The sequence below is a fragment of the Octodon degus genome, unplaced genomic scaffold, assembly GCF_000260255.1.
Source record: "Octodon degus isolate 3935 unplaced genomic scaffold, OctDeg1.0 scaffold00127, whole genome shotgun sequence".
Lineage (NCBI taxonomy): Eukaryota > Metazoa > Chordata > Mammalia > Rodentia > Octodontidae > Octodon > Octodon degus.
In genome coordinates, this window is record NW_004524703.1 from 6,207,339 (window position 1) to 6,220,604 (window position 13,266).

Below are 13,266 nucleotides of genomic sequence, written 5' to 3' on the forward strand. Positions count from 1 at the left end.
GTTTGGCTGACTGGAGTGTTGTGGGGATTGAACTACAGCAACCTGAGGCTGACAGCTTTGTGGAAGCAGCCACTTAAACAACTGAGCTAAGGCCAGGCCCCCCACAGCTGCAGTTTCAAGGGCAGAAACAGCCAGCAGAAAGCCAACTGGGCAGGCACATAAAATTCAGGGCTTATAGGTTAATTTCCTGCACGCTAGGAAAAATAAAAGGCATAATTGCTGTTGTAGATTTGGGACTAGGCATATAATTATATGCAGAGTTATATTAATATGGATTTATTTTCATAGCTGTAAAATTAGTTTAATTACATTTATTTTATTCTGTGTTAATACTATTTTCTCTTAACTCAGGGAAATTGCTGAAGCTGTGAAAAATTGTAAGCCTAGGGTTCCACCTGCCAGTGTTTTTGAAGGACATATGTTACTGTCTGGTAAGTCATGAAGACTTGGTGATTGTGCTTTCAGAAATCATCTGTAGAAGGTATTTGGTATGTTTATTCTAGATGGTAGTGATAATTTGTGCCAAACAACTGATTAGGTCAAAGAGGAGAATATGTTTTCTTGGCACTTAAATGAGTTCTAGTGAAGAACCCTTTCTTTTTCTAGGTGTGGGGCTAGGAAGACATCAGTTTCTGGGTTAAATAAATGAAGGCCCCAGGTGATTTGTCCAGATTACCAAGTGAGCTTGGTGGTCCTGTGTCTATTGTGCACTGTTTTGAAAAACATACCTTTGACCACAGCCTGATAAGTTTATTGTTTTGATAATGGTTATCAAAAATTCCAAACTGCCAAAGCTTGTTGAGTAAGAGCAATAGAGTCTTCCTGGAAAATTTTGTGTGCATCCAAAACATTATTATTGTAATCTTTTATTGTAGATTTGATACTTCACAAAGAAGTGTGTATTTATTTTTGTTTGGTTCTCAGCATTCCTGTTAAGATAGACAGCCTCTTGTTTTCAGCATATGTTTTGATATTCAAATTCAAAGAAGGCACTAGTAAAATCAGTCCTCTTGCCTTCTGTTAGAAAAATGAATTTTCATGTTTTGTCTGATGTTTATGAAATAGTAGATGGCAAGACTAAGTCAAGGGGCTGGAGAGATGGCTCAGTGGTCTAAAGCACCTACTTGGAACAAGCTTGGCTAAAGCACAGGGACCGCAGTCGATCCCCCAGCACCACATGCCAGCCAGCCCCGCCCCCTGGTGGGCTGAGCTGGACACACACACACACACACACACACACACACACACTAAATAAATGTTAAAAAAAAAAAAGACTAAGTCAAAAATATTTTTATAGAGGAGCTGCACATAACATGTAGGAAATCATATTTTCTTGTAGTTTATAGTTAACATCTCTGTAAAGTGAAATATTTTTGTTTTATATGTTATCCTAAGGAAAATAAAGTAAAATAAAAGTGATAGCAAAAGTAATACCAACTTTTCTCAGCCAGAATATATTCATAGAACTAGCCCCCATTGAGTCAATAAACATACCTCTTTGTGTTAATACTGTTTTCTTTTTGTGCTATGGCAGGCAAAACATGAGATTGGAACAGTGGAGTTTATGATTTGTGATACGGTAGCTTTGTCAGAGAAACGTGTGACAGAAAAGTTGACCTTATCCTTGGAACTTGCAATTTTGTATTGCTTCAGCCACGCACTTGTAACAAAAATACATGACCTTTGTTGGAATCTGAACAAGATAACCATTTGCATATGATTTATTCTTTCTAGAATTCATATGTGGGAATCTTTTTTCTTGAATTTCAGTTTTATACTCTCTAAATTTCTTTAAGTCACCTTCAAGTAGATATTAACAGTGATATCAAATGCTTCCTTTTAACTTGTTTTAATTTTTTCATAAATTGCAGACTTGAGAGAAATGCTGTGCGATCAAATATTTGATGTTCATAGTAGAATTGAACTGTGAGATGCTGTTAGGGAGGTCGTATAAGAACTCTTCAGAATTTAAGTGTTGGTATCTCTGTTTGCCTGTCGTTTGAACCCCCACTCAGTCTAAGGGTCAGGGATATGCTGAAGCTAGCTTGGGATCATCACCAGCTGAAATTGTGGAAAATGATTGTCTTTTGAACGGGTGAACCGATGTTTTGGAATGGTTTTATGCACTGTTAATATAGCTTATTTTCATTTAGTTCCTCATCTGCTGCTTTTTCAACCAGTGCTTTGGCAAAGGACTCAGAAGCCATATTCTTTCATTTTGACAGTTATGATTGCTCAGTGTTAACTTTGTGCCTATGAGCATTTTCCATTATTGTATTTTACTTGTACAATAATAATGTAAGGTAGACACTTTCCTATGTTTGTTTTATAAGCTTAGAGACCATGCATGTGGGAAGTTGCCTTGGGTTGTCTGATCAGGCAAGCAATTTGAACTCAGCTGTCTGTCTTCAGACCCTACCTATGAAACAATCCAGTGAGATTATCTTCTCTTTCTCTCTCTCTCTCTTTTTTTTTTCCTAATGTATTTAGTACAGGGTCTATAGGGTCTCACTACACAAATTGGACTCATAGTGATCCTTCTGTTTTCAGCCTTCCAAGTGCTGGGATTATAGGCATGCACCACCATGCCCAATCTGCCTTCTCTTAATAGTTTAAAAATAACAAGCAGAACTAAAGTAGTTCAAACCCTTTTCTGTATCTACACTCTATGTTGTTTTGTACTTGCAGTTAATTTATCCACATGTATTACATGGTATTTGCCCCTGTTTTGGGAGATGAACAAAGTTGTACATATACTATTGCTAGAATTAAGATAGCTTGCTCCATCAACTTCAAGCTGGTATCTGAGATATAGAACAATCTTGATTTTTCAACTCTCTTGATGGCTTTTGGCCCTTACACTTGGTTACATAGGGATATGATGATAACTTTTCCTTCTTTCTCAGAGATGGTATAGTTCAGCCAATTAGGGATAGCTGTAGTATACAACCCTGAATTATTTCTTCTTTTGAGAGTTCTGGCTGGAAATGTAGCCACAGCATATAACCTTTGTTGCATTTACATCTCCCTAAAACAGACTGTAGTCCTCTTTCCACATTAGATCCCCTGTCCATCTCCTTGGATAGGCTTTGGTACAGCAACTTCTTTCTTACTGAAAGCATTTTTGTCTGTGAGTCTTGTGTCATAGATATGCATTTTCAGGAATTTTTAAAAATGCTTTTCCTTTTAAGGTCTAGAGCCCTTCAGGATTGGGCCATATACCAACTTTGTTAACATTGGAGAGCGCTGTAATGTGGCAGGATCCAGGAAGTTTGCTAAACTCATCATGGCAGGAAACTATGAAGTAAGCATCCTTGTGAGACCCCAGAGGCATCTGCCATGTCTCTGGCTAGACAGCATGTCATTGAACAACAGTTTGCCCTTTGTAGTGCTGTCTGAGGGGCTGGGAAGTGTTTGAAGATGGTAATGGGTGTTTGGAGCAGGAGGTTTGTGGGAAGATTAGGCTAATGTAGATGAAGCTACTGTTGTCAGCATATATTAAAAAGTACCACAGTGGGGCATGAAGTGCGGTGAGATGGGTAGGCTTTAGCTTCTACCCATTTTTATTGATTGGCAAGTCAATGTTCTTCATTTTGACCTCTTAGGAATCCTTGTAGGAAAGGGAAATACTAAGAAAATTTTTACCTAATTCCTCCTGACAGCGCAGAATGTTGATTGATGAAAGACTGAGCATATTAGCTGTAGACTGAAAGAAAGAAAATAGACCACTACTTTGGAAACTTTATGAATAACTTAAGTCATGATCACTCAGTGGATGACCAAATTTAACTTACACCAAGCTGCTCCCTAGTCAGAAGTTCTGCAAAGTAGAGTAAGAGCCACATTCTGAAGGCATCATCTGCCTTCCCCATCAAGGTCTGGTGCTTTCCCATCCTGATTCAACGTCTGCACACCCTGCAGGCTTGCTTCCTCTACTGTGCCTGGCTCACGTTAGCTCCTTTCAGAAGTGGTGATGACCCTGAATAGTCATGCAGTGTTCTGCAATTGCCAGTTCTTTTCCTTATATTTGATTCTGCTGCCCATTCTATGGTATCCTTTTCATCACTCTGATTTAATGAATTTGACACTGACAGCATAAGCTACTTTAGGAAGAAGCAAACTGGTAGAATGTGACACTGACAGCTTAAGCTACTTTAGGAAGAAGCAAACTGGTAGAAGTAATAATATATGTTATTTAATAAAATCTTTTTTGTGCTACTAATGTAGTGCAAGGTAGTTTTTAATAGAGCTGTGTCATGTACTCCAGCTAGATATAAACCCTTCAAGAATGGGGACTGAGAGTGGCTCCTCTTTTTATTTTTATATTATTTAATCATTGCTGATATGGAAAAAAACATTTTGCTGAATTTAATTGTGATTCTTTTTCTGTGTGTCTTTGCCTCATTGTGAATGGTTTTTCCTTATGACCTGTTTCAGAGGATTGCATGTTTATTCTGTTACAGTAACTGATAAATATTCTTATTTGATTTTCTTAGGCTAAGAAAAAATCTGGACATATCAGTACCTACTGCTGATTTTATACTTGATTATTTTATGACAGTGAAGTCTGCAGTGACATCTTAAAAACACCACTTTACCAATTATAAAGCATTATTGAACATATACATTGTGCAAAGTAGGAGATACATAAGACCTTTCCTTGTTTCCAAATACTTCAAATGTATTTATAAGAATAACTAGCAAACATGAGAGAGTGAGGAAAATATAATGAAATAGACTGTATGATAAGGCTCAAGAGGATGTAAGTCATCCAAAGTGTTCTTTGAACACTGATCCTACAAGTTTCCTTAAATGGACATTAGTGGGAGATTGTGTTTATAGTTCTTTGTTCTTGGAGAGTTGCAACATATACTAGCATATTAAAGGATTTGAAAACCCTTCCAGAGATATAAAAACACTGGAATTTATCTCAAAATTTTATCTTTTCATGTTTACATGCTTTGGCAAACACTGAAGAATTACATGACTGGATGGATTCTCTAAAGACTCTTGTCTCTGTAAGATGTGTGTGTGTGTGTGTGTGTGTGTGTGTGTGTGTGTGTATCTGTATCTGTCTGTCTTCTGTAGTATTGTGGACTGAACCAAGAGTCTTTGCACTGAACTAAGTCTAAGGACTTTTCTTAAAGGAGGTGGGTCTTTAGCACAGTCTAAACGAATGTAGAGGAAAAGGGAATGTGATCTGTAGAGGGACTGAGTGGGGAGTTCAGTTGGGTGATAAGGCAGCCTTGCTCCTTGACTACTAGCTGAGTTTAGATTCTTTATGGTAGGAAAACAGCCTTGATGAGATTGCAAGAAGCAAAATGATATAAGGAAGGTTAATCTCATCAATGCTGTCAGGAGAAAGCCAGGCCCAAAGTCAAGCAATAGGGCTGGTGAGTCTAGAGTATTAGGACAGCTGAAGGTGTGAGGGATTATTTTTGTTAGCCTCCTTTGAGTCACTATCTCCTAATGATGATGCTTCTCGAATTCTTCCCACAGGAAGCTCTGAGTGTTGCCAAAGCACAGGTGGAAATGGGAGCCCAGGTGCTGGATGTCAACATGGATGATGGCATGCTAGATGGTCCAAGTGCAATGACTAAATTTTGCAACTTCATTGCTTCCGAGCCTGACATTGCCAAGGTTGTACAAAGTTTAAGTTCAGCAAGGGAGTTTACTCTGTCACTCAGATTTGCTATTTGCTTCATTTATCAGTCCACGGATAAACTGTTTTTACCCCCCTCACGTTGAGAGCATAGTCGTTTCTGATTTTCAGCTTCTTTGACTAATGATACTCTTTTGGACATAAGCCAGATTTTGGAGAGAGATATTCCTTCAGCTTTGCAGTTTCCAAGGCTTCTGGGATTGGAATTTCCCTAGATATCTAGACAGAGTGAGAACCTACTTCTCACAGTTCAGAATGTGTGCTTACCTGTTCTTGCAATATCATTGGTTGCATTTCTGTCTGGGGCAGGGGAACTTGGTACTTCTTTATTGCAGGAAAAAGAGACCTTATTAAGCTTACCAGGTTAAGAAGAAGTGTGGGGCAAAGGAGATATATTGGTGGTCTAAGTGCCTGCCTGACAAGCACAAAGACCCAGATTCAGTGCCTCATACTGCATGCTGTACCAGTCCTGTGCTGAGCAGAACACCGAAACCAGGCGTGGTGGTGCACGCCTGTAACCCCAGCTCTGGGGAGGCTGAGACAGTATGAGCTGCATATTGAGACCTGTACCAAATAAATAAGATTTTAAAAAAGTGTAAAACAAGGTTAAATCAAAGTATTATGTCAGCTTTTATATTTGTTTTTTAAAAGGTGAAAGTTTAATTTTTGTGTTAGTCTTTTTAAAATTTTTAAAAGGGCTCAGAAAACTCACCTTATCTTTCAGCCATTAAATCTATGATGAGGAACTCCCACCCCTTCAGTACTGGGGATTGAATCCAGGGGCATGCGTATGCCATAAGTGCTCTACCACAACTTAAAAGAATTTTTAAAATTTTTTTATTTTGAGACAGAGTCTTGAAAAGTTGCCCAGGCTGGCTTCAACTTGAGATCGTCCTGTCTTAGTCTCTGAGTAGCTTGAATTTTAGATCTGTGCCACCACACTGGCCTTGAGATTACATTCATTCATTCATTCACTCACTTATTCATTCATTCATTTATTTGTTTATTGGTACCAGGAATCAAACTCAACCTTCCACTTGCCAGGCACACGCTTATGCTGCTGAGCTATATCACCGGCCAGAGATTATTGTGTTGTTTTTTTTCTTCCCCAGTACCAGGAATTGAACTTGGGACCTTGTGCTTGCCAGGCAGACACTTATGCTACTGAGCTATATATCCCCAGTCCCTGAGATTAATTTCATAAGGCAACTTCTGGTACTTTAGAGTTGTATGTCTCATTTTGGGCTTTGATTTTTATTAGGCTTCAGCAAATTCTTAAGTTAGAAGTTGTGGGAAACACTATCCATATTTTATTTGTGTATCTAAAAAGCATCACCACTTTTTTGGGAGTGAACCTTTTGAGAATTTGAAGTGCTAGTTCAGTGACCAGTTCGGTCAATCAGAATCATGGGAATGAGGTGTTCATCAATTTCTTAGTGGGAAGAAGGCTGGCTCCCGCTGAGCTGTGCTGATAAGCTGTTAACGCTGGTTTCTTTCCTCATATCTGAAATCAGCTAGTCATGCGTGCTTTACCTGATTCTTGAAGTATCATGATTAAGCCTTGTCAGCCATGTAGGATGCCATGTAATGTAAGAGATTATTATTACTTTGTCCTTTAATTGTTACTTTTTTTCTCTTTTTTGGTTTTGACCTATAGTCTTACTAAAATTTAGTGGAGACCAAGTGTCTTCATTACTTTTCTCTCAATTTTGAGACAAAATACTTGATAGCCAGAGTTAAAGAAAGCAGCCGGCCAAATAGCTCAGTGAACTGAAGCACCTACTTAGACAGGTGCAGGGATCATTGTGCCGTGCTGGCCCTGCCCCCAGGGCGAGCTGAGGCAGTGTGCCCCAGTGACCATGGTGGCGCACCCCTGTAATCCCAGTGCTTGGGAAGCTGAAAACAGGATTACTACAAGTCCAGTCTGTGCAGTGAGACCCTGTAGTCCCTGTACTAAATATATATTAAAAAAAAAAAAAAAGAAAAAACAAAAAGTTAAAAGTAGGAAAGACTTATTTAGCTTACAGTTTGTAGAGGTTTCAGTCTATAATCAGCTGGCTCCAGGGCACGATGGATGGTAGATAAACATTGTAGAGGAACAACAGTTCAGAGTAGCAAAGCAACAAGGGATAACCACATCTCCTTTATCCTTTACATCTTATCAAGGCTGCTTAGGCCACACTCTTAATCATTGGGCACTTAATCCTAGAATTTCACGTGAATCAGTTCCAGCACTGCATATTCTAGGTCTAGCCACCTTTGAAAAAAATCCCTTCTAGGACCACATGAGGCTGTGGGGGAAAATCTAGACCCAGGCCGTAACACCCAAGTTTTAGCTAGTAGTGGTAAATCACAAAAATGTTTTACCTCACACATTCTTACCAGTAGGATCCAAACACCAAATTGTTACCAAAACTCTAACATGTTCACAACAGGGCCTCATTCCAAGGTATGTCTTGTTGCTGGGTGCTTGTGAACCATAAGTGAGTGGAACATCCTCTGTTTGGGAGCCCTTGGAAGGGGATTTGTGGTGACTTGTGACACTGTGATGTTCTTCCTCCTGTATCTTAGGTGCCCTTGTGCATTGACTCTTCCAATTTTGCTGTGATTGAAGCTGGGTTGAAGTGCTGCCAAGGGAAGTGCATAGTCAATAGTATTAGTCTGAAGGAGGGTGAAGAGGACTTCTTGGAGAAGGCCAGGAAGATTAAGAAGTTTGGAGCTGCTGTGGTAGTCATGGCTTTTGATGAAGAAGGACAGGTGAGTGTTGGCCTCGCACCATAATGGCCCCCAGGTGAAATATCAGGGGGAGAAAATAGTCTGAAACAGTTATACGTATATACACATACACATGCCTGTGTAGAAGCAAACACATAAGTGTACATATTATCTATGTATATGAAGATTTGTTGCCTGATAATGTCTTTACATCAGTGGAGAAAGATTGAATTATTCAATAAATACTGTTAGGACAACTGGTTATTTTGCATTTGGAAGCAAATAAAGTTAGATTCCTGTTTTAAACCATTTTGTACTATCACAATACTATATTTGAAATGATATTTATTTGGCTCACTGTTCTGTAGGCTGAAAAGACTTAAGAGGTTATATCTGGTTATATCTTATATTCTTTGCTACGTCATCACATGGCTGGAGGGCACAAAGTGTGAGAGAAGAGAGAGGGGGACTTGGTATCATAGCAGACCCACTCTTGGGGTAACCAACATACAGTACTCTACTCTCTTAATGACAACATGGGTCCTTTGGTAAATGAAGAATCCTATGACTTAATCATCTCTTAAAGTTCTCACTAGGGCCTCACTCCAGTACTAGTCCCACTTCCCACCATAAATTAAGTTCATATTGATTAAAGACTTAAATATAAAACATTCTAAATAATATGTAGAAAATCCTAGCTTAAACTTGTGATGTAGATGTTACTAACTTAAGAGGCCAAAAAGAAAATTGATAGCTATTCACATAAAACATAGAACTTTGTATGATGGAAGACATGGTACTGTTTACAACATAAATACTAGCAGTAGATTAATACCTAATATGCACAGAGCATCTATAATTCAGAAAGCATATTTTTAATATATATTTGATTTTCACTATTTAAAACAATTGAAAAAATCCATTCCTTGTGATTAATTTCTTCCTGGCAATCTTATAATAGGTTGAATATGTAAGGGTATGTGTTCACATTCACTTTACTTTTAGCATGGTGGTAGTAAAAAATTGATTTGCTTTGATTTTGGTTTTGTGATCTTGGGGGTTGAACTAAAGTTCTAGGCAGAACTCTCCCATTGAGGTAAACCTCCAGTAAAAACATCTGAGGACATTCTAAGGGTCCATCACTAGGGAAAACTGTAAATCTTTCTTTTTCCTTTTTTTTGGTATTGGAAATCGAACTCAGGACCAGGCAGATGCTTATGCTGTCGAGCTATCTTCCTGGCCCTAAAACTGTAAATCTTAATATGTGCCCCAAAGACTATACTGCAGTAACTAAAAATAATGTGATAGGACAGTGAAAAACAGACAAGTGATACAATCCCAGATTTTATTTAATAAGGAAGTATGTATGCAGAAATTTGTCTGGGGACCGCTCGCTTGGGGCCCCCCTTCTGTCCCTCTCTAGGATAGAAGCTTTCTTTCTCTCAGTAAATATATTCTGCTCATAAAAAAAAAGAAAAAAGAAAAATTTGTCTATATAAATAAAAAGTTATTGTCAGCTAAGGGATTTGGGCTGGTCTCATGGAGACATATTGACAGGTAGCAAGTAGTAGAATGATAGGTACTTTTTCTTCCCTTTCTGTTTTATAATTTTTGAAATAAGATGTTTAAAAAATATTACTGGTTCTGTACAAAAGCTACATTTTATTATGAGAAAAATTCAGATAATACAGAAGGTAGCAGATGAAAGATAATTTTCATCATGCTGAATCTTACTTAACTCACACCGAACAAATGTACACAGCATACAATATCAGTTTTTCTTCTCAGCATACTAACTTTGAGTATTTGTTATTATTTTTGTTTTTGATGTGAGGCACTGAAGCACTGAAATATTACATGTCACACATTGCTGCTAGCAAGCAGTAAAGTTGGGATTCAGGCCTTCAAGTACTGGTTTCATGCATCAGGGAAAGGCTATAAAAGATTGTTCTATAAAAGATTCAGGAAAAGTGTGCCAGGGAAGTGTTGGCTCTTTTTAAAAAGTGGTCTTATAAGGTCTCTTGAAGGAGGAATTAGTTAAAAACCCAGTAAAATGAAGGAGAAAACCATGAAGCCATGGAGAAAAATAGAAGTTCCAGTTAATGGAAAATTTTAACAGCACTACTGGTGTAGTTCTGTAAGGCTATTAATGAGAAGTGAACGCTCCCAGCCCTTCACATCCCCAGAGGCAGCTGCTTTCAACTTTGTAAAGTGAGTTTTGTGGCATGTACCTCTTTGTCTTCAAATTCTAGTTTAAATTTTTTATTAACTGCCAACAGTGGGTTAAAGGTAAAGCTTTTCACTGTTGAATTCTCCCAGTATGCACATCTTTATTTTATCTCTCCATCTCCCAGTATAGTACATTGTAGCTATGACTGTTTTCAGTGCTTGCATATTAATGTAGAAACTTAGTCATATAGTACATTGTTTTTCCTTTCCTATACCTTGTTTTCCACATTAATGTCTCTATTTGTTTGCATTGTTTCCTATATATTTAACTTTTAAATTATTTGCTGGTGTGTAAATCTCTACTAACCACTGTCCATACATACTAAGTAGACTGTTGTTGGAAGTAGTGGAAATTAGGAAACTGATCGAATGTGTATAGATGGGACTAGGCCTCAGTGTCTAAAACAAACAAGCTAACTCAGTCCCGGGATAATCATCCTGTCTGATTAAGGTCAGCTATTGGTCGCTAGGCAACCTTGTGTCATGTGTTACTAACTTTGCAAAAGTATAAATAAAGGATCATTTTGTTGTGTGTTGCATTAGTCTTACCTGTCAGGCAGACAACGACCACCTAGCCCAGCTTTTGTCTTCTTGTCTGTCTTTTCTCATTCCTGCCACTGTTTCTCCCTGGGTAGAACCGATTGCAGTGAGACCAATGGATCCCTACAGACTGTCATCTGTATTTCTTGAAGAATTCTCCAGGGGCCGGGGAGATGGCTCAGTAGAATGAGCGCTTGACTGGCAAATGCAAGGATCTGAGTTCAATCCCCGGTTCTGCCAAAAAAAAAAAAAGAATTCTCCAGAACTTCTAACTTGATTTGGAAAGGCCTCTCAGGAGACCAACTGCACAATTTATCACTGTGAAATGTTCCTCTCACCTGTCCTTAGATTTTTAGATCTCATAATTGCCCCATTTTTGGTTAAACCCTCATTTAATGGAATGGCTCCCCAGGTAGCTTCTTGTGAAAGAATGCATGACGTTAAATATTCTTGAGCCCCTCAATGTCTGGAAGTGGCTCTATCTTCCTCCTTTGACAATTAAGTGGTTATGGGAGTACAAACTTCATGTAGTCCTGTGTTGGGAAGGTCTGTTGACTCCTGTGTAAGAAGCCCAGTGCTGTCCTAATTCTTTGCACAGTTTCTATGAAGGTTATTCATTTTTCGTGCTCTGAATACTTGGGCTCTTCTGTGTCCATGGTGTTCTGAGCCTTCATGAGAATGACCTGCTGGATTATGTAGGCACTCAGCCCCTTCAGTCCAGAATCAGCTGCAGCTGTAGGAAGTGACTTTGAATTGTTTTAGCTCTCTTCATGTGGATTGTTCAGATTTAGGATTTTTTTATAGGTCACATAATTTTGTGTTCTTTTTTCCTAATTCTGGTGTTCTGCTCTCTGTATGATTTTCATATTTACATTATCCTGCAAACCCTTTAATTTGTTATTGTTTCTTCTTTTTCTGGAAGTTCTTTTTTGTTATTTCAATGCTTTTTAAAATGTAAATCAACCTGTTGCTTTATAATGAATCAGATATGTGTCAGGTCACATTCTAGGCTCTGAGGAGACAGCAGAGGGGAAAACCTAGTTCCTGCCCTATGTGATTTATATTTATCTTCGACTCTTTCTGCTTCTTTAACACATTGCCACAGACTGGATAATTTATAGACAAAAACTATTTGACTTATGTTCAGGAGGTCTAGCAAGTACTGTTGGTGCTAGCATCTGGCAAGGTCTTGCGTACTGTGTCATAACATGTTGAAAAGCAAGTAAATATATGGAGAGGAAAGAGAAATTAGAGTGAATTTATCTTTTTTTAAAATTGGAAACCCATTTTTAAAGGAATAAACTTTTAGTAATGGCATTATTCTGCTCATGAGGGCAGAGCCATTGTGACACAATCTTTTCTTAAAGATCTTACCTCTTAGTCCTGTTCAACTAACAAATCTGGAGGTTTGAGGTTTTGTTTTTATTTTTTGGTGGTGGTTGTTTTTGTTCTGTTTTTTTAAATTTTGGAACAGGGTCTCGTGTAATAGTCCAGGCTGGTCAGAAATCTTGACCTTCTTGTCTCAGATTCCTGAATGCTGGGATTTCAGGTGTGTGACACTGCATCTTGCTTACTACATTAGTTTTTGAACATACATTCAAACTATAGCATAGCAGTATTCTCAGGAAGATGGGGAATACATTAAAGTATACATATATATATGCAAATAATATACAAAGTATGATCAAAATATATGTTGAATGTTTAAATTTTAAAAGTTCATTGCAGTAAAAGATACATTGCTATAATATCCCTCAAAATATACCATTGTTTCTGCCACTTTCTCAAGCAGTTGTGGAAATCTTCTGTTGTGAATGTCTTAACAGCATATGATAAAAAATGAACTGAGTGCTGTTGCTAGCTATTTAATGACAGGCAAAAAGGTATAAAAACATAATGTGTCATCTACCTAATTCACTCTGTCTAGAGTTATGGGACTTCTGGCCCTTCTCCAAAGTCAAAATGACCATGAAAAGTAAACGATTTGAATTAATTCAGGTCATCAAGGCAGCTATGAAAGCTAAAGATACTCATGAAAGAGGACTTCCTGAACTGTTTGATGAAGTGGCAAAAATGATTGGATAAGTGCATTCAGAGAAAGGGAGAGTAATTTGAGAGGG

General features: G+C 38.1%; 1 protein-coding gene across 1 annotated transcript in view; it reads left to right on the forward strand.

Moving 5' to 3' along the window:
* Positions 1–13,266, forward strand: part of Mtr (5-methyltetrahydrofolate-homocysteine methyltransferase) — a 110,659-nt gene that overhangs the window by 37,616 nt on the left and 59,777 nt on the right. Inside the window, exons 12-15 of the mRNA XM_004640845.3 lie at positions 352–431; positions 3,192–3,304; positions 5,500–5,640; positions 8,234–8,419. Coding sequence (XP_004640902.2) covers positions 352–431; positions 3,192–3,304; positions 5,500–5,640; positions 8,234–8,419 — 520 coding nt within the window. The remainder of the gene's footprint in view (positions 1–351; positions 432–3,191; positions 3,305–5,499; positions 5,641–8,233; positions 8,420–13,266) is intronic.